The following is a 24,857-nucleotide window of genomic DNA, read 5'->3' as shown; positions in this document are numbered from 1 at the left end:
TTACCTTCACCACCCCACCCCACCCCACCCCACCCTCTTACTGGAGGAATTCATCCTCTGGCAGCTAGGAGAGTTCCTCAGGAGCTGTGCTGCTCCTTTACTGGTTTTACCAATGCCACTCAATGGAGCATATTTATTGGGATGCTCCAGCCCTGGATCGGCCTCCCTGGCACTTCACTCTCTACCTTTCCTGACTGTCCTGACCCATCTATTATTATTATTATTATTATTCAGGATTTATATAGCGCCAACAGTTTGCGCAGCGCTTTACAATATGAGGGCAGACAGTACACTTACAATACAAATCAATACAGGAGGGATCAGAGGGCCCTGCTCGTTAGAGCTTACAATCTAGAAGGGAGGGTCAAGTTGAAACAAAAAGGTAATAACTGTGGGGGATGAGCTGATGGAGAAAATGAAAATACAATTAGGTGTGGGTGGGGTAGGCTTCTCTGAAGAGAAGTGTTTTCAGGGATCGTCTAAAAGCTAATAAAGTAGGAGATAAGCGGACAGATTGGGGTAAGGCATTCCATAGGATTGGGGAGGCTTTGGAAAAGTCCTGGAGGCGAGTATGGGAGGAGGTGATGAGGGAGCTAGAGAGCAGGAGGTCTTGAGAGGAACGAAGAGGACGAGAAGGTTGGTATTTAGAGACTAAGCTAGTGATGTAGCTGGGGGCAGAGTTGTGGATGGCTTTGTATGTAATTGTTAGTATTTTGAATTTAATTCTTTGGTTGAGAGGAAGCCAGTGGAGGGATTGACAGAGAGGAGTAGCAGACACCGAGCGATTGGTAAGGTGGATGAGTCTGGCAGCGGCATTCATAATGGATTGAAGAGGTGATAGACTATGTAGAGGTAAGCCAATGAGAAGGGAGTTGCAGTAGTCAAGGCGAGAGATGACAAGCGAGTGAATTAAGAGCTTTGTTGTCTCATTGGTTAGAAAGGGGCGTATTTTGGCGATGTTGCGGAGGTTGAGGCGGCAGGATTTGGACAGTGATTGGATGTGTTGCTTGAAGGAGAGTTCAGAGTCCAGGACTACACCTAGAACCTTGGCATGAGGGGATGGGCTTATGGTTGTGGCATCAATTTTGACAGTGAGATTAGGGGAAGGGGCATATGGGGGAGGAAAAATTATAAGTTCGGTTTTGGATAGATTGATTTTGAGGAAGTGGTGTGACATCCAGACTGATATATCTGATAGTAAATTAGTGATACGTGAGGAGACAGAGGGAGTGAGCTGAGGGGTAGAGAAATAGATCTGGGTGTCGTCAGCATAGAGGTGGTATTGGAAGCCGTGGGAGGCTATCAGTTGACCCAGGGAGGAGGTATAGATTGAAAATAGGAGTGGTCCAAGAACAGAACCTTGGGGGACCCCAACAGAGAAAGGAAGAGGGGAGGAGGAAGTAGAGTTGTAAGAAACGCTAAAGGTGCGGTTGGATAAGTAGGAAGAGAACCATCGTAGAGTATGGTCACGGAGACCAAAGGTGTGGAGTTTTTTGAGGAGGAGGGGGTGGTCAACCGTATCAAAGGCAGCAGAGAGGTCCAGGAGGAGGAGTACAGAATAATGTCGTTTGGTTTTGGCTGTTAGTAGATCGTTTGTTAGTTTTAGGAGAGCAGTTTCTGTGGAGTGTTGAGGACGAAATCCAGACTGAAGGGGATCAAGAAGGCTATTATCAGCAAGGTGGTCACTCAGTCGGTTGTAAACCAGACGTTCGAGTAGTTTGGATAAAAAGGGGAGCAAGGAGATGGGGCGTAGGTTGTTTGGATTGGATGGGTCCAGTGAGGGTTTTTTAAGTATGGGTTTGACAAGTGCATGTTTTAGAGAGTTGGGGAAGATGCCAGAAGAGAGGGAGAGATTGAAGATGTGAGTTAGAGAGTGTAGCATAGAGTCAGAGGGTGAACGCAGCATTTGTGAGGGAACAGGATCCAGAGGGCAGGTGGTAAGGTGGACATTACCAAGTAGTTTAGCAACTTCGTCTATAGTGGTGGGGTTGAAAGAGGGAAGTAATGATTGTGCCTGTGGGCATGATGTGTAAAGCGTGGAGGGTATCAGAACAGTAGAAATCTCCACGCGAATTGTTTCAATCTTCTTTTTGAAGTGGTTAGCAATCTCCTGGGCAGTGAGTGAGTTGGCGGGTGGAGGCGGTGGAGGACGAAGTAGAGAGTTGAAAGTAGAGAAGAGTTGACGGGGACGGGATGATAGGTTGCTGATGAGAGTGATAAAATAGTTCTGCTTGGCAGAGAGGAGGCTAGAATTGTAATTTTGGAGGGCAGATTTATATTGGTTGAAATCTCTCTGAGACTTGGTCTTGCGCCACAGGCGCTCATGAGCACGACTAAGTTTTTTCAGACTTCTAGTGGCATCTGTTTGCCAAGGTTGAAGGGGTCGGGGCTTGATTCTGTGTGTAGAGGTTTTACCAATGCCACTCAATGGAGCATATTTATTGGGATGCTCCAGCCCTGGATCGGCCTCCCTGGCACTTCACTCTCTACCTTTCCTGACTGTCCTGACCCATCTACTATTTTCTAGTGCCTGCACCTCTGTCTCCACCCACCTCTGTGCTGGCCCCTGCCATGTATGTTTCTCGCTTTCCTTTAGTGTGGAAGGTCTTCTCAGTGCTGACAGTTGCTTCCCCAGATTCAGAACCTGGGCTTCCAGGGAAACAATGTGCTTACATTTTGCACAGCAGTAATCGCCCTCGATCAGATGCTCAAGAAACGCATACGTGCACAGAGTTGCCTCTCCACACCCGCCGGGCATCGTAACTATTAATTTAATGAGGATTAAAGATTATACCCAGTCCAAATTACCTAACAGCTAGCTTCCTGACACTGATAACTAATGTTCAGATAAAGGAACACCTGGGTAGCAGTGACCATAACATGATTTCATTTGTTGTTAGCTGTAAGCAAAAATCACATACGGGAAAGATAAAAACACTTAATTTCAAGAGAGCAAATTTTCCAAGGATGAGGGCTGCTCTCCAGGACCTAGACTGGGAGAGAATATTGGCATCAAGGGGCACAGAACAGAAATGGGAATACTTCAAAAAGACTGTGAACTCACTGCAAAGTATATTCCCATGGGCAATGAGTTTAAAAGGCTAAAAATAAAACCTATGTGGCCAAAGTTAAAAAAGCTATAAGCTATTAGAAAAGAGCTTTTAAAAAAATATAAACGTTAAGTAACACTAGTGTCATTTAAATGTTATAAAGAATATAACGGAATATGTAAAAAGGAAATCAAGGAAGCAAAAATTCAAAACGAAAGACAGATTGCAAAAGATAGTACAAACCCCCAAAAATTCTTCAAAGATATTCGTAAAAAGGTCAAGTCTGAGCATGTAGGCCCTTTGCAAAATAATCTAGAGTGGGTGACTGAGGACAAAGAGAAGGCTAATCAATTAAATACTTTCTTCAGCTCTGTGTATACAAAGGAGCATGGGGGAGCTCATGTCCATAATGGGGGTGGTATTGAAACAGCCCCAAATCCACAATGGCTCAAAAGTGATATGGTTCAGAAATATTTGGACAGAATAAAGCTGGATAAAGCACCTGGACCTGATGGCATCCACCCACGGATCCTAAAAGAATTGAGCTCTGTAATTTCAAAGCCATTGTATCTAATTTTTAGGGACTCATTAATGACAGGAATAGTACCACTGGATTGGCGCAGGGCCAATGTGGTGCCTATATTTCCAAAAGGGAACAAAGTCTTTACCAAGTAACTATAGACCTCAGGGGTTGACAAATTTGTTTTGAATTTAGGAGCCAGTTTTTATTTTATTTTTTAGAGTGGTATGGATTGTCAGCTCCCGGGGTAAGGCCACTCATTTTCACCCCCTATCCCTAACTCACAATGGAGCACCCAGTCAATAACTCCAATGAAACGCTGTTACATCAGGGTTATGGGCTGACCAGAAAGAGTAAGGCTAGCAACAGATGGAACTGGCTGGCACTGGCAGGTGACACTGGTTGGAACTGGCAGGTGACACTGGTTGGAACTGGCAGGTGGCCCTGGTTGGCGGTGGCACTAGTTGTCACTGGCAGATGGCACTGATTGGCAGTGGCACTGGTTGGTGTTGGCAGGTGGCACTGGTTGGCGGTGGCACTAGTTGGCACTGATTGGTGATGGCACTGGCAGGTGGCACTGATAGGTGGTGGCACTGGCAGGTGCCACTGGCAGGTGGCACGTTGCACTGATTGGTAGTGGCAGGTGGCACTGATTGGCAATGGCACTGATTAGCGGTGGCACTGTCTGGCACTGGCAGGTGGCACTGGTTGCCACTGGCAGGCACGTGGAACTGCCAGATGGCATTGGCAGTTGACACTGGTTGGCATTGGCAGGTGACACTGGTTTGGAACTGGCAGGTGGCCCTGGTTGGCGGTGGCACCAGTTCTCAAAAAGGATATCGGGGGAACTGGAGAAAGTGCAGAGAAGGGCAACCAAACTGATAAGAGGCATGGAGGAACTCAGCTAGGAGAGGAAAGATTAGAGGAACTGAATTTATTCACTCTTGATAAGAGGAGATTAAGGGGGATATGATCAACATGTACAAATATATGAGGGGTCCATATAGTGAACTTGGCGTTGAGTTATTCACTTTACAGTCAACAAAGAGGACAAGGGGGCACTCTTTACGTCTAGATGAAAAGAGATTTCATCTCCAAATACGGAAAGGTTTCTTCACAGTAAGAGCTGTGAAAATGTGGAATAGACTCCCTGCAGAGGTGGTAATGGCCAGCTCAGTAGATTGCTTTAAGAAAGGCCTGGATTATGTCGCAAGTGTACATAATATAACTGGGTACTAACATTTATAGGTAAAGTTGATCCGGGGAAAATCCGATTGCTTCTCGAGGATCAGGAAGGGATTTTTTTTTCCCCTGCTTTAGCAAATTGGATCATGCTCTGCTGGGGTTTTTTGCCTTTTCTCTGGATCAGCTGTGGGTGTGGAGTTGGGTATATGGGATTGTATGATATAATTTATTTTTATTTTTTTATGGTTGAGCAGGATGAACTTGTGTCTTTTTTCAAGCTAACTATGTAATACTCAATAAGACAGTACTCAGGTACTCAGACAATACACAGGTCTCGCAGACCAGCGTGCACCCACAATACACAAGTACTAACGATCCACACACACACACACACACACACACACACACACTACTCAGACAATACACAGGTACTATGACCCCTGTTATAACCTCCTGTTTTAAACTCTGGATTTTAACTTGCCACTTAGTTAAGTTCTACTTGGACAGAGTTCCAGCAAACGCAGATGAGCAGGCTCCAAACGAGTTCTACAGAAATTTATATAGGCTTCAAGCACCTGTGACCAATTAACCACTTTTAATTAGTAGGCTAAGGAAAAAGACCCAAAAAGAACCTCAAATGCAACACAGCCGTCAAAAGCAAAACTTGATCACACTCTCCACTCAAGGTCCCCACTGTCTAGCCTCCAACCAACAAGACTGTAAATGTAGGATTCTCCATCACAGAAAAATTGTTGCAGATAGTAATTCAAAACAATCGCCTCCTCCTCACTACACGTGTCACAATCCTCCTAGCGAATGCACTTACCAGATGATACTGGGTTATACGCTTATCCATCAATGGATGATGTCTGCTCACTGCATACACTCCGTCAGATGATCCTGGGTTATACACTTGGCTTGCAATGGGTGTTGTCAGCTCTCTGCATGTAATCCATCTACAGGTTTGCTCATCACCAGCAGAGAACAAAGATACACATAGCGTAAACCAGTACTAAAAGGTATTTATTATAGGTTTCCTTAAGATTACACACTTACAATGTGATTCAAAATAAAAGAGCATGTAACAACAATGTATCACAAGTCGATATTCCTGACTCCCTCTCACCGGTCCAGTGGTGTTCCCGGGTAAGGCAAGCAGTAAAGCCGATGATGTAGGTTGCTGCTTTGCCAGACCCTAACAGTCTGTCCGTTTTTCATTTGATGCCATCAGATCCCATCAGATCCCATCTGCTGGACAAATGGCGAACATATTGCCATCAGTTTGTTTTGAGTGGATCTTGTCAGATTGGATGGCAGGAGGGTGTCAATGGACACATCTCCGCTGACATCCACCTGCCCATAGAAGTCAATGGGAGGCCCGTTCGGATTCGCCTTAAAAACAGACACTCGTGTCGATTGTGTGATGGGGCTAAGGGTTCTAAATGCCTGGGGGCGGGTATTCTGACCATGTGACCGCTGTGGTTGGCTATCACAGCGGTCGCTTGATCGGAACGCTCCCAATCGCAAATGGGCATCAGGAGCTTTCTGGTTCCTGCCAGTAACTGTGCTGGGGCATATGCTTTCAGCACAGAACTGTTACCATTTAGACGACCTATGTGTGGCTTCTCCACGTTAAAGCCCACCCGCCAAGAGGCTGCATATATGCGTGCGGCTGGTGATAACAGGTTAACGGAAGCATAGACGGCAATAAAAACTGACAGGCATTCTAATCTCACTCCACCCTATCCAAAACTAAAAAAAAAGTCACACTGGACCTTTTTTTCTTTTTATGTGTTTGGTCTCCTCTTCCTCATCATTTCACAAGTTTAAGACTGAATTCGGACAAAAGCTTTTGCTGACCTCCTACACTGCAAGCATTTTGTGGTGTGCTGTGAGCTGTGTTGTCCATCGTCATGTGATGAAGGTGTGAGTGCACACCAGAAGGGCTCGAGTTTGGGACACAACCAGAAAACATGAAGCAGTTTCCCCCCCATTCTCATCTCCAGGGAGGGGGAGATGAGCCATAAGTGGGCCAATGAGAGCTGCAGAACTGGAGTTGTGCCTCTGTGTAAAATCCAGGAAGCGAACAGGCTTCAGCTGCCCAAATTTAAAATGATTGCAGCATATTTGGCAATATGCATAACATAATATGCACAGTGGTTGGAGTGAAGCTTGAGAATGGCAAAGATGTTTTTGTTATGTGAGCAGACTGCAGTTCCCCTTTAATGATAAGGCACATTTGTATTGTTTGAAACGCATCTACCAGGCAACTTGGTTGTGTCCTATGGTGCCACTTTTGGGATGTCCAATGAAGGATCTTGGAAGTAGTCGTGGTGTGCTGGTATTTCTTGGTTCTATATTGCATACGGAGGCGAGCTGGGGTGGGCACCCACAGTTTCTATTGGGCTGCATTGCCTCACTTGGAGTGGCAAGTTCTTTTCTTTCATTCTGGTTAAGGTTTCTGACTTTGCTTCCTGAGTAAGGAGCTGGTTCTCTTATTTGTGTCCTTATGATCTGGTAGGTGTATCATTAAAAGTGTTGTGTTTATATCTCTGTGAAAAGTGTAAAATATAGATTATTGATCAGAACTTCCTGTGCACTCTCTCCTCTGCTGCTTTAAAATCCCAAGCAGGGTTATCCATGCACCTCAGTGAACTACAGAACAACCCCCTCCTTTCCCCCTAGGCCAGAGATGAGAAGGGGAGGTGCTTTTTAGTCCAAATCTAGAGAGAGCTGCCGGGGTCACAGTGCTGCTTCTCCATAGATATAGTACAGTGAGTATTTTTATCTTAAAACAGGAAGGGGAATATTACTAAAACTGGATCCCAGAGAATCTGGTGCAGATGTTCATAGTAACCAATCAGCTTCTGAGTTCAGCTTGTTCAATGAAGCTGTGACAATAACACCTAGTAGTTGTTTACTAGGCACCAGACATTTGGAGAACAATAATTCAAGACAAGTGGGTCATCTCAGTTATATCTTGCAATTACAAGCTGGAGTTGCGGGGGGTTCCCCCTCACAGGTTTTTAAGATGCAGTGTTCCCTCAGATCCTCCAAAAATAAACTTATTGCTTCAGGCACTACATCTAGTGCATCAAGGAGTGATTGTAGAGGTTCCGGTATCTGAAGCGGGCACGGGGTTTTACTCTAAACTGTTTACGGTTCAGAAACCAAATGGGGACACGAGGCCCATTTTGGACCGAAGATCCCTGAACAAGTATCTACTGATATAGTCCTTTCGGGTGGAGTCTGTCCGCTCAGAAGTAGCATCACTCCAGAGGGGAGACTTTCTAGCCTTCATCGATTATAATAGACTTGTATTTACACATACCTATCTTTCAGCCTCATCAGAAGTCCCTATGTTTTGCAGTAAAGGAAGGTAATTTTCATTCTGTGGCTCTACCCTTTGGGCTGGCTACAGCTCCCCGGGTGTTCACAAAGCTCCTAGCACCAGTACTGGGTCTTTTAAGGGCCAAAGGGATCCTAATGCTTGGGTATCTGGATGACCACCTGCTCAGAGATCACTCTTTACAAGCTCTAGAACAGAGCATAATATGCACAATGCTGAATTTGAAAAGCTTAGGCTGGATCACAAATACCGAAAAGTCTGCCAGTCAAACCAGCTCAAAGTCGTAAGTATTTGGGTCTGATCCTAGATATGGTTCAAGCAAGAGTATTCTTGCCACCTATATGGATCTGTGCCCTGGAGGTTCAGGTGCGTCAGATAAGGGGCACCAGGCAACCCTCCGTTCGGCTCTATATGATTCTTCTTTGGAGGATTGTATCCTCCTTCGAGGCAGTGCCCTATGCCCAGTTTTGTTCCAGGCCTTTACAACAAGACATCTTGTTGGCCTGGATCAGAAGCGGAAAAGCCTTGGATTATCTGATGTGCTTATCTCTACGGGCACGCTTAAGCCTAAACTGGTGGTTGCAGGATCAGAACCTGTGAAAGGAAAAATCCTTTCTCCTGATAACTTTGAGAGTACTGACTACAGATGCCAGTCTCTCAGGCTGGGAGCGACCCTAGAAGGGCTCACAGCTCAGGGTAAACAGTCAGGGACAGCAGATCCTACCCATCAATGTCCTGGAATTACGGGCAGTACGTCTGGCCCTATGGCCTTGGACGGTAAAGCTTCACGACTGCCCTATAGGGGTTCAGTAAAACAATGCCACTGCAGTGGTCTATATAAACCACCAAGGCCAGGCGTCGTTCTGCTCTGAAGGAGGTGAACCACATACTAGCCTGGCCAGAGGGACATGTGCTGATTTTATATCAGCAGTCCATATCCCGGGAGTAGAGAACTGGAAGGCAGATTATCTCAGCCGCCAGCAGATCTGCCTGGGGGAATGGCCCCTACACCCAGGGTTGTTCCAGGAAATTTACCAGCCTTGGGAATGGCCAGAGGTCGACCTATTGGCATCCAAGTTCAACAACAAGCTACAGCAATTTGTTTCCCGAACAAGGGATCCTCTGGCAATTGGAGCCAAGACTTTGGTAGTTTCATGATAGACATTACTCCCTGGTTTATGCTTTCCCTCCGATCCCTCTCCTTCCATGTTTGTTGTGCAGGATTCGGAAAGAGGGGGTTCCAGTCATTCTGGTGGCACCAGCCTGGCCCTGAAGTTCCCGGAGATTGTGAGACTGACAATAGATGGGCCATGGACTCTTCCACTTTGCCCCGATCTACTGTCTCAAGGCCCTATATTCCACCCCAATTTACAGTCTCTAAATTTGACAGCATGGCTATTGAAGCCAGGGTGTTAAAAGGACCGTGGATCTTTGGATCAGTAGTGTCTACCCTAGTGAATGCTAGAAAAGCTGTCACTAGAAAAATTTATCATAAGACTTGTATTGCTTGGTGTGAAGCCAGAAAATATAATTCTTGGAAATACGTGATTGGGAGAATTCTCTTTTCTAAAGTCAGCTGTGGAAATCAAATTGGCTTTGAGTACAATCAGAGGTCAAGTTTCGGCCCTATCGGTATTCTTCCAAAGGCCTTTAGCCTCCCATTCACTGATACAAACCTTTTATGCAGGGGGTAACTCGCTTGCTTCCCCCCCCCATTAGGTCACCTATGTGTCCTTGTGACTTGAACTTGGTGTTGTCTGTGTTACAGAAACGACCATTTGAACCTATCAAGGAAGTTTAATTGGCTTGCTTGACAGCACGTCTAGCCTTTCTGATGGCCATCATCTCGACTAGAAGGGTGTCTGAGTTGGCGGCCCTTTCATGCAGGGAACCATACTTGATTCTTCACCACGACAGGGTCCTGTTACAACCTGTTCTATCCTTTTTGTCAAAAGTGTTATCAGCCTTTCATTAAAATTGACATTATCTTGCCTTCTTTTTTTCTCTCTCATTAGGCAGAAGAGAGACGACTGCACTCCTTGGACGTTGTCCGGGCAGTCTAGGTTTACTTGTCTAGATCTGCAGAGCTCCGAGGATCAGACTCCTTTTTTTTGTTTTACCAAAAGGACCCAAGAAAGGGCAGGCAGCTTCCAAATATTCCATTGCCATTTGGGTCCGTCAATTGGTCATTCAATTGGTCTGAAACGTAAACTCCTCCCTTTTTAGGGTGAGAGCTCATGCTACCAGGGGTGTAGTAACCTTCTAGGCTTTTCGCAATCGGATATCTGTCTCAGATTTGTAAGGTTGCTACCTGGTCTTCAGTGCATACGTTCATAAAATTTTATCAAGTGGATGTTCGAGCAGCCAAGGATTTGGCTTTCGGGCACAGTGTACTGCGTATTATAACATATAAGTTCTGATGGCTATTGTTTGGCAGGGTGTCTCCCTCCCCTCAAGGCTTTGCTCTGGGATGTCCCAGTAGGTAATGAATATTAGCCTGACTCTGTGTCCTATGATGTATGAAAAGAAAAGTATTTTACAGGTAAGTATGATGAAAAAATCCTCTTTTTATTTCATGTAAAAGTCATGATCTCTTTTTATCGTGAAAAATAGTTTTGAGGGTTTATTGATTCAAAGCATTGCTATTTGTTTCAGCTAATCTTTTATTTCTGTCTTTGCACAGCTCTTATGGAAGCGTGTTTAAGGCCATTCACAAAGAGTCTGGTCAGGTCGTTGCAATCAAGCAAGTTCCTGTGGAATCAGACCTTCAAGAAATTATTAAGGAAATCTCTATAATGCAGCAATGTGACAGGTAAGCAAATTTCTGTGTTGCTATGTGCTTCTGTCTATTTTGGCCTACTATGGCTACTTTCTATGTTTCATATTTGCTGTGTTTGCTTTTCATACAGAAGCTTCGGCTACTGTCCTGTAATGTGCTGAGCGGTGCATTGCTGAAACCACTGTACCATGTATATCTGTATTCTGTGGTCACGCACAAGATTCCTTCTTAATGTTGCTGAACTTTGCCCTGTTTTTTTTGTGCAAACTCCAGCAAATTGCGTTTTACAGTGAGTTTAAACCTAAAAGGAAAACTGCAATGGTTTTGCGTATAATAAATGTACACCGATCGGCCATAACTTTATAACCTACCCACCTAACAGAGTAGGTCCCCATTTTGCTGCCAGTAATCCCCTTTTGCTCCCAAAACAGACTTGACCCATCGAGGCATGGACACTACTAGACCTCTGAATGTGTGTTATCTGGCACGAAGCCGCAAGTCGCAGATCCTTAAAGTGGAAGTAAACCCATCGATTAAAACTGTTTAAAAAAAAGGCATGCCGGGAATGCTAACTGCACATTGGCTGTGCTCTCAGCCAAACTATCAAACCATCCAATGCCTGGTGTCCTAACAAATCACATGTGCAGCACCATAGCAGTTGAAGATTAAACAGAGGCAAAGATGGTAGCTTCCTTGGCTGAAAACGATAGGGGAGTTTACTTCCACTTTAAAGTCCTGTAAATTTTAAGGCGGCTTGTCCATGGATCAGATTTGTTTTTCCAGCACATCCCACAGATGCTCGATTTAGATTGAGATCTAGAGAATTTTAAGGCCCAGTCAACACCTCTAAGCCGTTGTGTTCTTCAAACCATTCCTGAGCCTGTGTTGCAATGTGGCAGCACACATTATCCTGCTGAAAGAGGATGCTGCCATCAGGGAATACATGGTGGTAAGTGTCAAAGTAATATTCCCATGAATAGCAGGACCAAAGATTTGCCAAAAGAATGTTGGCCAAAGAATCGCATTGCTTCTGCTGGCTTGCCTACTGACCATACTGCATCCTGGTACCATCTCTTCTCCAGAGAGACACACAGCAGGCCATCCATATGATGTGAAAGAAAATGTGATTGATCAAACCAGGCCATTTTCTTCCATTTTTTTTTTTTGTATGGTCCAGTTTTGATGCTTGTGTGCCCATTATAGGTGCTTTTGGTTGTGGACACAGGTCCGCATGGACTCCCTCACCAGTCTCTGGCTATGGCCATACACCACAAACTACAATGCCCATTTCTTTTCTTTCAACATTTAAACGTTTGGGACAAAATGTTTACTTGCTGCTTAATACATCCCACCAATTTTAAAATTCCACTGTAACAAGATCAGTGTTATTTACTTAACCCCTCAGTGATCATAAAGTTTTATGGCTGATCAGTGTGTGTGTGTATGTATGTATAAGTGGAATACACATCCCATACAATGTCTCGATATTGTCCATATATGATCCATAACAGAGCTGCATACGATTCAAGCCTACAGACTCTTCCTCAGGATTGTTCGACTTGAGGAAGAGATGGGAGGCTTGGCATTGTTGTGCAGCTCTTTAACCACTTACGGACCACCGCATGCCCATATATATGTCCTATGTTTGAAGAGGAATATCGTTGTTATGGCAGCAGCTAGCTGTCATAACTCCGGTATCCTCTTTTTTGGCTAGCGGTCCGCTTTCCGATAAGAGTGGTCTCTGCGGTGGATTTGCAGCGAGATCATTTTTATGTCGCATGGTATTTGCACAGCACTTTTTCAAATGTGACTTTTTTGGGAAAAAAAACACTTTGATCAATAAAAAGGAAACAACACTAGTTTTTATTAGCCTTACTTTTTTTTTTTTTATGGTATAATATGACAGATGTTACCCAAGTAAATAGATACTTCACATGTCGCAATTGAAAATTGCACACACTCGTGGAATGGTGCCAAACTTCGGTACTTAAAAATCTCCATAGGCGACGCCTTACATTTTTATTTTTTTTCCAGGTTACCTTTTTAGAGTTAAAGAAGGTCTTGGGCTAAAATTATTGTTCCCGCTCTGACATTCGTCTGGCTTGAATGTTGTTTACATATTCATACGTGACCTACGTATGCATATGGTTTGTTTTTGTTTGAATTTTTTTTTTTGGGATCACCTTTATTCCTATTACAAGGAATGTAAACATCCCTTATAATAGGAATAGGGCCCTCTTCATGGAGAGATGTGGGGTCTATAAGACCCCACATCTCTCCTCCAGGCTGGATAGCCTGAGATAAAAAAAAAAAAAAAAGAAAATTAATGATTTCGGTCTTTCCAGTGGAGTCCCCAGCCTTGTTTACATTCCGCCGACCCGGATGTGATGTCATAATTTCAGGCCCGGGCCTCCAAGAGTCATAGAGACTGCCAGGGACCATCTAGCTCTGTTTTCTCTGACTAGCTTCTAGCACCAGCGGATTCCTTTTAAGGCTCGCCGTTTGCACGGAGCGAGCCAGTAGAAGCACCGCCTTTAAGAACGATCAAGCAGCTATGATTGTTCTTGCGGTGAAGGGAATTGCCTGCTGAAAAAACATGATATCTGAATGATGCCTGTAGCTGCAGGCATCATTCATATATCACCACCGATAGCCCAGGATGTAATATGACGTTTTGCGGTATGGAAGTGGTTCAAGTGGAAGTATATTTAGAAAATGAAGTCCTGCTAAATCACTAATGGAGGGTATAGTTATATAAAACATAAAAAAATTCCCTATATGGTTTAAAATCCAGTAATACTGTCTCACCCTGCTCTGTACATGCTCAATTTCTCTCCATTTTTAGGCACTACTGAATTAGTAGCCTTTAATTTGCTGACAGCCTTAAAGTGGAATTATACCCTCCTATACTTAACAGCCAAGAAAGCTGCTTCTGTTTGATCTGCACTTGTGATCAGTTAAAACACCAGACATTTGATGGTTTGATAGTTTAAGGACAGAATTAATTCTAACTGTTTAAAAAAACAAAAAAAAAAACAACAAAATAAAAACTGACAAATCGATGGGTTAAATTCTGTTTTAAGATTTACAGCTGGAGCTTTGGGCTTCAGAAAAATGGCAGCCTCCAGCAAGAAGAAACTGGAGCAAAGCTGGAGGCAATTTACAGCATGCACTAATTTCGGTACCATAATTATCAAATGTATGTTCCTTGCTAAAAATACATGAATTTTTATCAAGTTATGGGTAAAGTTCCATTTTAAATACAGTAAAAGCTGACTAAGTACCTTGTTCAGTGTAAAATGGTTTATCTCATTACTCTGGGCTTATTTGGACTTGTGGTTGGGGGCTTTAAAAACTTGCATTTGAGCTGTGTTTTAAAGTTCCCCAACCAGATGAGTTTGGTGTGGCATTTATGGGGTAAAACAGGCGGTGAGGAGGTGCCATGCTGTCTCCCTAAAGCTTTTTGGCTGCCTCTGAAAAGGACAGCTTGGGCTGTTAAGAGGGTTGAAAACAGACTTGCTGCCAGGATCGTCGGGTAATAAACTTGTTTTACAGAGGGACTCAGAAAAACAATGCTACTGACAGACTGGATTATACTGTATATGCCATTTTTGATTTTGGCAATTAATTCAACTTTTAATATTAAGCGAAATTCATTTTACAAATGATCTTTAAATACTGATGTACTCTGCATGTAAATATTTATCTTTTTTTTCCCCTTTCTTTTTGCAGCCACTATGTTGTTAAGTACTATGGCAGCTATTTTAAAAATACAGACCTGTGGATAGTTATGGAATATTGTGGAGCTGGTTCCGTCTCAGACATTATTCGATTGCGGAATAAAACGGTAAATAAATGCCTGGCTACGAGTTCCTCCTGTTGAGATCATTTGGAGTATTCACTCTGCAAACAGTTTAAATATAAAAGCTGTGTATCTGCTTAGGTGTCTCCTTACTCTGAAATGTTCATATAATTGTATACATTGCAATTTAGAAAATATTTCCTGTATCAGTATAGCCCAGCATACAAGGAATGGATAGTGTTCTTTGTTAGGAGCATGTGCGCTGAAAAACTAGAGGTCGACCGATATGGGTTTTTCTCTGGCCGATGCCGATATTTAGAAATCATGGCGGCCGATAGCCGATATATGATGCCGATTTTTTTGGGCCGATATGTTAGGCCGATTTTATTTTATTTATTTATTTATTTTTAATCCCCCTTGATCTAACACACCTTTCCCACTGGGGCGTTTTAAGGCGCTTTTGGGCTAAAAATAGCGCCTGTAAAGTGCCTGTAAAATGGCTCCCCTGCAGTCTGCGTGAAAGACAGAGTGCTTTCACACTGAGGCGATGCGCTGGCAGGATCTTAAAAAAAAGTCCTGCAAGCAGCACGTTTGGAGTGGTGTATACCGCTCCTCCACCACTCCTGCCCATTGATATGAATGGGCACCACTGCCGGAGCGCATGCAATGCGATTTGGCAGCGGTGCTTCATGGGCTCATTTAACCTCTTCCTTGGCCGCTAGCTGGGTTATATGTGCCCCACTAGCAGCCAAATAGCACCGCTAAAATGATGGTAAAGAGCCGCTAAAACTTGCGTTTTACCATCAACGCCTGCCCGCTCCAGTGTGAAAGCGGCCTTCATACGTGATACAGAAAATTTCTTACACTTAAACATTTATTAAACAAAACAAACCTCCAATCAGTTTACTTGTATGTATGATTTAGATAAATAAAATAAAAAATAAAATATATATATATATATATATATATATATATATATATATATATATATATATATATATATATATATATTAAATAAAAACAGGTAGTCAAAACTTTTGGACAAAAAAAAAAAGGGGCTAACTTTACTGTTTTTATTTTATTTTTATTTTTTAAATGGTGTATTTTTTTTCCCAAAAAAATGCATTTGAAAGACCTCTGTGCAAATGCCGTGTGACATAAAATATTGCAACAACCGCTATTTTATTCCCTAGGATCTCTGCTAAAAAAATATATATCTTTTTTGGGGGGGTCTAAGTGATTTTCTGGCAAAAAATACAGGATTTTTACTTGTAAGCAACAAGTGTCAGAAAAGATTTAGTCTTTAAGTGGTTAAACTGAGAACTTCTACACACAGAGATGACTTAATTCATTCAAGTGTAAACATTGTATCTTTCTGTTCTTTTCTTGGCAGCCTGCCCAGAGAGGAGGAAAGGGTTGCTATGACGACTCAGTCAACTTTGAAATGACTTCTGTATAGAAGTCAGTCAAAGTCCCGCTGTAGTTCTAAATCGGCTTTTTATCAGCACAAATCGGCCGATGCCGATTATTTAAAAAACGGCAAATATCGGCCGATATATCGGTCGACCTCTATGAAAAACCTCTGGATCCGTGTGCAGAATTTGGATTTTTTTTTTTTCAAAGAAACTTCTGCTATGTGGATGTAAACCTCAGACATGAAATATGAGCAAAGCTTCTATACTGTGTACTTGTCTCTATCCAAAGCATTGAGTGAGATTTCTCTTGCATCTGCCTTGTTCCTCCATTATCTGCAGTGTGTCCATTCTGTCTAATCAGAGCTCTCCTCACTGAGCTCTGCACTGTGAGATATGAGATCCCTGCTCCCTTCTTATTAGAGCTGAGAGATGCTGCGTAAAATGTGTGTTTTATAACGGTACAACTTTTATAGGGGGGGTTTGTTTCACCTTTGTATCAGCGGAGGCCAGTCACTTCACTGGTTATATGTAAGGGGTTACAGCCATCAGTTCCCCCAAATACTTACCTAAGCCTGATCTGGATTTTAGTCCTGTGCACATCTGCGGCAGCTCTTCTTTTTCCTGTGTGATAGATGTTTACTATGCTACAGTTTGTGAATGAACAGGGAGACACTGCAGAGCTCTTCCTGTTCATTCATTCTGTGCACACAAGGCTGCAGAGGTGAAGATTAAGGACTGTGTCCTCAATCACTTCCTCTTTCAAAAGTGAGCCCCCCCCCCCCCCCCAACAGGGCTGTTTAACTTTTTTTTTTTTTTTTTTATGTACTGTATATAATAAAGTATAAACTACTGACACCATCTACTGCTCTACTGACACCCTCTACAAGCTGTCCACTGCTCTATTGGCATTGTTCACTTAAAAGGTAGGCTTAGTTGATCATTTTTATAGTCACAATCGCCTCTTATATTTTTCAAAGTGTTTTCCTCACTATTTTCTAAAAAATAAAAATAAATAAATAACCTAGCAGTAAAGTATTGAACACGATTCTATAGCTAAAAAGATAGTAAACCACTGCAGAATAAAAAACAAACAAAAAAAAAACAGATCCCTTCCAACGGGGCCCTGTCACTGCTGAGAGGGATGACCTATTCCCCTGGCCTGCCTTCTGGGTTTGCGGGCTTCGGCGCTGTGAGTGGCTTGAGCCGCAATGACTCGCACGTATGTGCGTAGAAGCCCTCGGTTCTGGCATGAAGGCCCGACACTGTATGCTGGACCTTCAAAGGGCATGCGCCGGTGACTTCAGTGGTTGCATGCAGGGTGAATAGCTCCTAAACAGTGCACGTTTTAGGAGATATTCATTTTACCTACAGCTAATTTTTATTATAGACTCGCCTGTAGGTAAAAATAACAAAGTGGGCTTTGCTACTGCTTTAATGATGGATGTGTTTTTTAATGTGGGTTTAATGTTCCTCTGATAAGGTTTTCATCAAAGCTCATAAAATTTGTGCCATAAAAGAAAAAGTACTGAGATAATATTGTAGAATTTTTTAATTTTTATTTCTGACCTCTTTCTGAAAATGCATGTTGCCTGACTGTCACTGGCTCTCTGGCAAAGCTTTCTGAAGGAATGGCCTGGAACAAGCATACAAGTTAGGTCAGAACAGTGAAGTCAGGAATGCTAACCTGTTCTTTGCCGATTGCTCAACACTTATCAGTACCATGGACAGTGGCAGGACCTTCTCCTTGTCTATAGCAGGCATCTATGAAACTCAAGACTGCATAACATGTATTTGATGATGCATTCAGCCAGTTAGAAAGTACTTTCTGACTTTATATACCAGTTTTATAGATTTTAAATGATTTTACTACATTTTGCATGGCTGTCGTTGCAACATGTATGTTCTACGTTATTGTAAAAATGCATAGTGAAACATTTATTAACGACTCAACAAATCCAAAATAAAGTAAGTGAAGTCTTAGTGAGCTATTGAACATTTTGGGTTCCCATTCAAGTAACTTCTTAAACTATCCAGAGTCTGCAGTTAGAGGGCCTCACATTGTTTGTTTGCTCCTTTTTTTGGGTTCAGTTTCTGCCAAAGACATTACATGAGACAGAAAGATGAAGTCAGATCTGTGATTTGGACTCTCTACAGCAGCCTTTCTTAACCTTTTCAACACTGAGGAACCCTTTTAAATAGTTCTCCAGTCTTGGGGAACCCCTGCTAAAAATTAGAAATCTACAACTCATGATACATTAGTGTGATGGTCAGTGGGAAGAATACTCCTTACACTTGTGGTTAGGGATGCACCGAAATTTCGGCCGCCGAAACATATCGGCCGAAAATGCCCTTTTCGGCAATTTGCTGAAAGGAAAAAACGGCCGATAATTGCGCCGAAAATGGGGTGGGGCCTGGGAGCGGAATTCCGCCTCCGCCCCGCCCCTGGTGCCGCCCATGATGGGGGTGAATAGCGCAGGACTGATGCAGCCAGCGATGCCCCTCTGCAGTGAAGAGAGACGTCTGGTTGAATAGAGCGCCGGGAACATCACAGCTTTAATTTTAATAGCTGTGTGTTCCCCGTCGCGCGCTGTCACACACAGCCCCTCCCCATTGTCCGGGGAACTTTGATAGACAGATCACCTGTCCAGATTGGACGGGTGATCTGTCTATCAAAGTGCCTGAACAAGGGGGAGGGGCTGTGTGTGACGGCGCGCGACGGGGAACACACAGCTATTGAAATTAAAGCTGTGATGTTCCTGGCGCTCTATTCAACCAGACGGCTCTCTTCACTGCAGAGGGTCATCGCTGGCTGCATCAGTGGGGGTCATCGCTGGCTGCATCAGTGGGGGTCATCGCTGGCTGCATCAGTGGGGGTCATCGCTGGCTGCATTTATCTCTTTTATCATGTCGCCAGTCTCTGACCACCTCCTGTACCATTTCGCCAGTCTCTGACCACCTCCTGTACCATGTTGCTAGTCTCTGACCACCACCTCCTGTACCGTGTCCCCAGTCTCTGACCACCTCCTGTACCATGTCCCCAGTCTCTGACCACCTCCTGTACCGTGTCCCCAGTCTCTGACCACCTCCTGTACCGTGTCCCCAGTCTCTGACCACCTCCTGTACCGTGTCCCCAGTCTCTGACCACCTCCTGTACCGTGTCCCCAGTCTCTGACCACCTCCTGTACCGTGTCCCCAGTCTCTGACCACCTCCTGTACCGTGTCCCCAGTCTCTGACCACCTCCTGTACCGTGTCCCCAGTCTCTGACCACCTCCTGTACCGTGTCCCCAGTCTCTGACCACCTCCTGTACCGTGTCCCCAGTCTCTGACCATCTCCTGTCTAAAAATATTTTTAAAAACAGTCATTTTCGGTATCGGTGCTGTTTCGGTATCGGTTTTCGGCCTAGTGTATTTTTCATTTTCGGTATCGGTTTCGGCACCAAAAAACCCATTCGGTGCATCCCTACTTGTGGTCATTGGTTAGAATTACTTCCTTACAGATAGCTAAAAAGATCATTGGTGTCGGTGGGAACTTATCAGAGAGGCAGAAATGGCCCAATGCTGAAGGAACCCCTAGCAACCTTTGGAGGAACCCTAGGGTTCCACAGAACCCTGGTTTAGAATCTCTGCTCTAGAGTGCTAACTCATATTAAAAGCAATAAAGGAACATGACGACAGATGTGTTTTCGAAATAAACATTGAAGTGTAACGTTATAGCTAAAAATGTATTTTACCTTTGAATAGAGAGGGTCAAAGTTATATTGCTTCCTGTGCTTTGGAGATTTCCGTTCCCTTTCTGTCCTGGTGAGCACATAGGAAGTGAAGAGATCAAGCAAGGGACACTGGCACCAAAAAAATGCTTGAAAATGGGGTTCTACTGTTAACATTTGCGATACAGCATTAATTAAAAAACAAACAAACAAACAAAAAAAAAAAATCCAAAACAAAATCAAGATTTTCATGTTTGTAATATATTCTGTTCTCTGATAAACAGGCACACACACTCAGATTATTTATGCAGTTTCTGTGTTCACTGTAGGGTTGCTTCATGTGACGTTCTTTCTAGCGGTGCACCGAAATTTCAGCCACTGAAACATATCGGCTGCAAACAGTTTTTAGCATGCGGTCAGAAGACAAAAAGGTGCCGATTTAACCACTTAAGCCCCCAGAAGATTTGGCTGCTCAATGACCAGGCCCTTTTTCCGATACGGCATGGCATCGCTTTAACTGACAATTGCGCAGTCCTGCGATGCTGTACAAACAAATTTGGCGTCCTTCCCCCCCCACAAATAGAACTTTTTTTGGATGGTATTTGATCACCTCTGCGGTTTTTATCTTTTCCGCTATAAACAAAAGAAGACGACAATTTTTGAAAAACACTATCGATTGGTTTGCGCAAAATTTATAGCGTCCACAAAATAGGGGATAGATTTATGGAATTTTAATTATTATTTAAAATTATATATATATTTTTTTTTTTTTACCAGTAATGGCGGTAATTTGTGATTTTTATCAGGACTGTTATTGTGGCGGACAAATTGGACAATTGACACATTTTTGAGACCATTAACAATTATACAGCGATCAGTTCAATAAAAATGCACTGCTTACTGTATAAATGTCACTGGCAGGGAAGGAGTTAACACTAGGGAGCAATTAATGGGTTAACTTAGAACACACGATCTGTCTCCCCTGAGAAAATCGGAATCTGTGTGTTTACACGCACAGATCCCAGTTCTCGCTCTGTCACGAGCGAACCCTATGGTGCCAAGCACTCATTGAGCCTGCCGGTTACTCACATCGACTCCGGGCGCACCCACCCTTAGTGGCCAAAAAGTGAAGCGAGGTAAGGTAACGTCAATTTACCAAGAAAACTTGCCAAAGTAAAACTGCCGAGGCTGGTCCTGAAGTGGTTAATGGCACCAAAAAGGGGGTGTTGCTTATTGCGTTGGTGTCATCCTGGTGACTCAAGGTCTTGTCCTCCTCTCCGTGCAGAGCGGGCCGTAGTAACAATGTCCCGTGTTCTGTGATAGATGGCACAATGATCTAATGCTGGGGCACTGAATTAGTGCGACATGATCACAGGAGGCAGGATATTGTTACTGTGGCCGGGAAATTCAGATCCAGCTCCTCGACACAGCGGGAGATCGCCATGCTGATTGGGACACTGGTGAGGCTGCATCTGACAGGCCCTGGTGAGGCTGCATTTGTGGACACTGGTGAGGCTGCATTGATCTCTTGTATCTCCTATGTCTGCTAGAGGTGCACCAAATGGAAATTTTGCTAATACTATTAGCAGTGTGTTTAAAGGGGTTGTAAAGTAAAAATTTTTATTTTTTTAAAATAACAAACATGTCATACTTACCTCCACTGTGCAGCTCGTTTTGCACAGAGTGGCCCCGAACCTGCTCTTCTGGGGTCCCTCGGCGGCTGTCTCTGCTTCCTCCCGCAGGTGCTTCTCACGTTAATGCGAGCTCCCTTGCATTGGTGAGAAGCACTGCGGGCGCGCTCCCTGGATACAGCCGGCGGCTATAGCCGCTCGCTGTATCACAAGGCCCCGCCCCCCGGCGCGCTGCGTCATTGGATGTGATTGACAGCAGCGCGAGCCAATGGCTGCGCTGCTTTCAATCCATCCACTCCAGCCAATCAGCGGCCAGGCTGAGCGGCGAAGAGGACGGCGGGGGCGAGCGCGGGATTTTCGAGGGGTCAGGTAAGTAAAACAGGGGGACTGGGGGCGCCGGCAGTGTGAGATGTTTTTTCACCTTAATGCATAGAATGCATTAAGGTGAAAAAACATTTATCTTTACAACCCCTTTAAGTTTACGTAAGAGATTGCAGACATGATACTAGAGATAGTTGGAGACTGTGGACCGAATACAAGAGATGGTTAGAGACTAGGACTGGGGAAAAAAATTAGTTTTTTAATCTTGAATCGAGTTGTGAGTTCAAATCGATTCAGATTTGAAGAAAATCTTTTTTTTTTTTTCCCTTCAGAGTTTCCGTAGCAGGGGGCATGTCCGCAGGCCCGTCACGATAGTACAGACAAAACAAACGGCTTTGCAGAGCACACAGAGGACACAGGAGGCTGTATGCCCGATCTAGCCAGCAGTGAGGGGGCTGGGCCAGGAGCTCCACTGATGCGCTGAGTCCGCCCCATGTAGCCTGTATGCTCAGAAAAGAACGGCCAGAAGCTCCACTGACGCGCCCACTCCGATCACTGCTCTAACTACAGCCACTCTGTTCCGAGTGGAGCTCCCAGCCCCGCCCCCCCCTCTGCTAGCTAGCGTGCAAATACAGCCTCCTGTGTCCTCTGTGCAGTGCACTCTGCAAAGCTGTCATCTGGGCCCCAATTCACAGGTAATCTCATGCAGTATATCCGCAGTCTCTGGTAATCTTGTGCAGTATGTCTGCAGTCTCTGGTAATCATGTGTAGTATGTATGTCTGCAGTCTCTGGTAATCATGTGTAGTATGTATGTCTGCAGTCTCTGGTAATCGTGTGCAGTATGTCTGCAGTCTCTGGTAATCGTGTGCAGTATGTCTGCAGTCTCTGGTAATTGTGTGCAGTATGTTTGCAGTCTCTGACCCTCTCCTGTAGTATGTGTATTATTGTGCTGCTTTACTTGCTCAATGACTTTTCAGTTAGAGAAAGGTTTTGCCTTTGCAATTTTGTTTTTTGATGCACTTTAAGATAATAATAATAAAAAAAAATCGATTTGAATCGTAAATCGAGTTTTTTTTCTTTAATAAAAATTTTTTGGGGGAAAATCGCCCAGCCCTATTAGACTGTGGACCGAATACAAGAGATGGTTGGAGACTGAGACTTGAGCTTTTCTTGCACTAAAGGTGCATTTAACGGCCAACAATAAATTTCATATTTAAATTTATGATGTTAATTAAATCGAATATGGCAGTAATTTGTGATTTTTATCAGGACTGTTATTGCGGCGGACAAATTGGACACTTGACACATTTTTGAGATTATATATAAATATGTATGGTTTTGACAGGTACCCACTTCTAGGTAAGATTGTGGCGGCTATCTAGGCGTATGTTCGACCCATCTTCCTTTCCTCCTTCCTCCACTGCCTTCTGGGATACACACAGGTCCCAGAAGACGGCGTGACCATTCTGATAGCACATGTGACTCGCACATGCACAGTAGGAAACGGTGAAGTCTGTCTATGTTTATATATAATAGTATTTTATTTGACTTTTTAATAAATATCAATTTAAATGAATATTAATTTATTGTTGACCATTATTGGCAACTTTAGTGCAACAAAAGCTCAAGAAAAATGCAGTCTCTAACCATCTCTTGTATCATGTCTAAAATCTCTTACCTAAACACACTGCTAATAGTATTAGCAAAATTTCTATTTAGTGCACCTCTAGCAGACATGATACAGGAGACTGAGGCAGCCTTGTCAGTGTCCGGATCAGAGTGGCGATCTCCCACTGTGTTCCGGAGCTGGATTTGAATTTCCTGGCCTCAGTAACAATGTCCCACCTCCTGTGATCACGTCACACAGATTCAGTGTCCCGTAATTGAATCAGTGTGCTGTCTATCACAGGAAGCGTGACATTACTATGGCCGCCCGGACAATTCCACTCCATGACACGGGGAGATCACTGCTCTGCGAGGGAGGGGAGGACAGGTGTGTTTGTGGATGCAGCCTCACCAGTGCCTGTGGATGCAGCCTGCCTGTGCCCATAAGATGCACCCTCACCCGTGCCTGTACCAGGATCAGAGCGGTGATCTCCCGCTGTGTCATGGAGCTGGATTTGAATTGCCCGGGCCGCAGTAACAATATCCTGCCTCCTGTGATCACGCCACACTCATTTAATGTCCCAGCATTGGATTAGTGTGCTGTCTATCACAGGAGGCGGGACATTGTTACTAGGCCGCCCGGACAATTCAGCTTTGCGACACAGAGAGATTGCCGCTCTACGAGGAGAGGAGGAGGGAGGGAAGGAAAGGACCATGAGCAGCCAGGAAGACACCTAGCAATGAGCGGCGTGGCCACCGCTACTGTGCTATTGTGGCAACTTTTTTTTCTTTCGGCAAAATGTCGAACACTATTTTCGGCTGCTGAAATTTTGGTGCATCCCTAGAGAGCACTATGCATGTCATTCATCTAGGCTAGTGGTTCTCAACTCCTGTCCTCAGGGCCCACTAACAGGCCATATTTTAAGTATTATCTTCGGGAGATGCAGACTAGAATATTGCAATCACTGAGCAGCAAATGATATCACCTGTGATGTATTTTAGTTATCTTGCAAACCTGACCTGTTAGTGGGTCCTGAGGACAGGAGTTGAGATCGCTAGGGGAATGATGTGCATTAAGAGGCAGGGCCATGCTATTTTCAAATTTAAGATCAAATAAAAAAAAAAAAAAAAAAAAAATACACAAAAAAACAAACCCTGCCTGATTTCATGTAGATGAGGGATAGGGAGGGGGGAAGCTGATATAGAGGGTGAAGGTCCGCTTTAATTATATCTAAGCCAAAGCTCTATTTTTTTATACTTCGTAGAGTGAGCGATTGTTAAAACCCCTATCGTAACAAGCATTCCCATTAAAATATTTATTTTTTGGCAACGACTCAAAATTTTGGATTTTCCCTTACTTTCCAGTCCCTATGACAAAGGTCAGCAGGCCAGAGAGACAGTGAGTGATTATCTTAAAGCGGAACTAAACGCTCTCACAATTAACTAAACTTAATCCTTATGCTGCTAGCATTAATAAATAGGAAGATGTAC

At 43.9% G+C, this 24,857-nt stretch overlaps 1 protein-coding gene across 1 annotated transcript in view; it reads left to right on the top strand.

Annotated features, from left to right (window-relative positions):
• The window catches only part of STK3 (serine/threonine kinase 3), a 384,968-nt gene that overhangs the window by 48,635 nt on the left and 311,476 nt on the right, over positions 1–24,857 (top strand). Inside the window, exons 3-4 of the mRNA XM_077493089.1 lie at positions 10,788–10,916; positions 14,616–14,730. Of these exons, the coding sequence (XP_077349215.1) occupies positions 10,788–10,916; positions 14,616–14,730 (244 nt within the window). The remainder of the gene's footprint in view (positions 1–10,787; positions 10,917–14,615; positions 14,731–24,857) is intronic.

Source organism: Lithobates pipiens, unplaced genomic scaffold (assembly GCF_037356315.1).
Source record: "Lithobates pipiens isolate NorthernLeopardFrog02 unplaced genomic scaffold, aLitPip1_a1.2 Scaffold_19, whole genome shotgun sequence".
Lineage (NCBI taxonomy): Eukaryota > Metazoa > Chordata > Amphibia > Anura > Ranidae > Lithobates > Lithobates pipiens.
The sequence above is the reverse complement of the archived record's forward strand: the minus strand, read 5'-3'. Positions and strand labels throughout refer to the sequence as shown.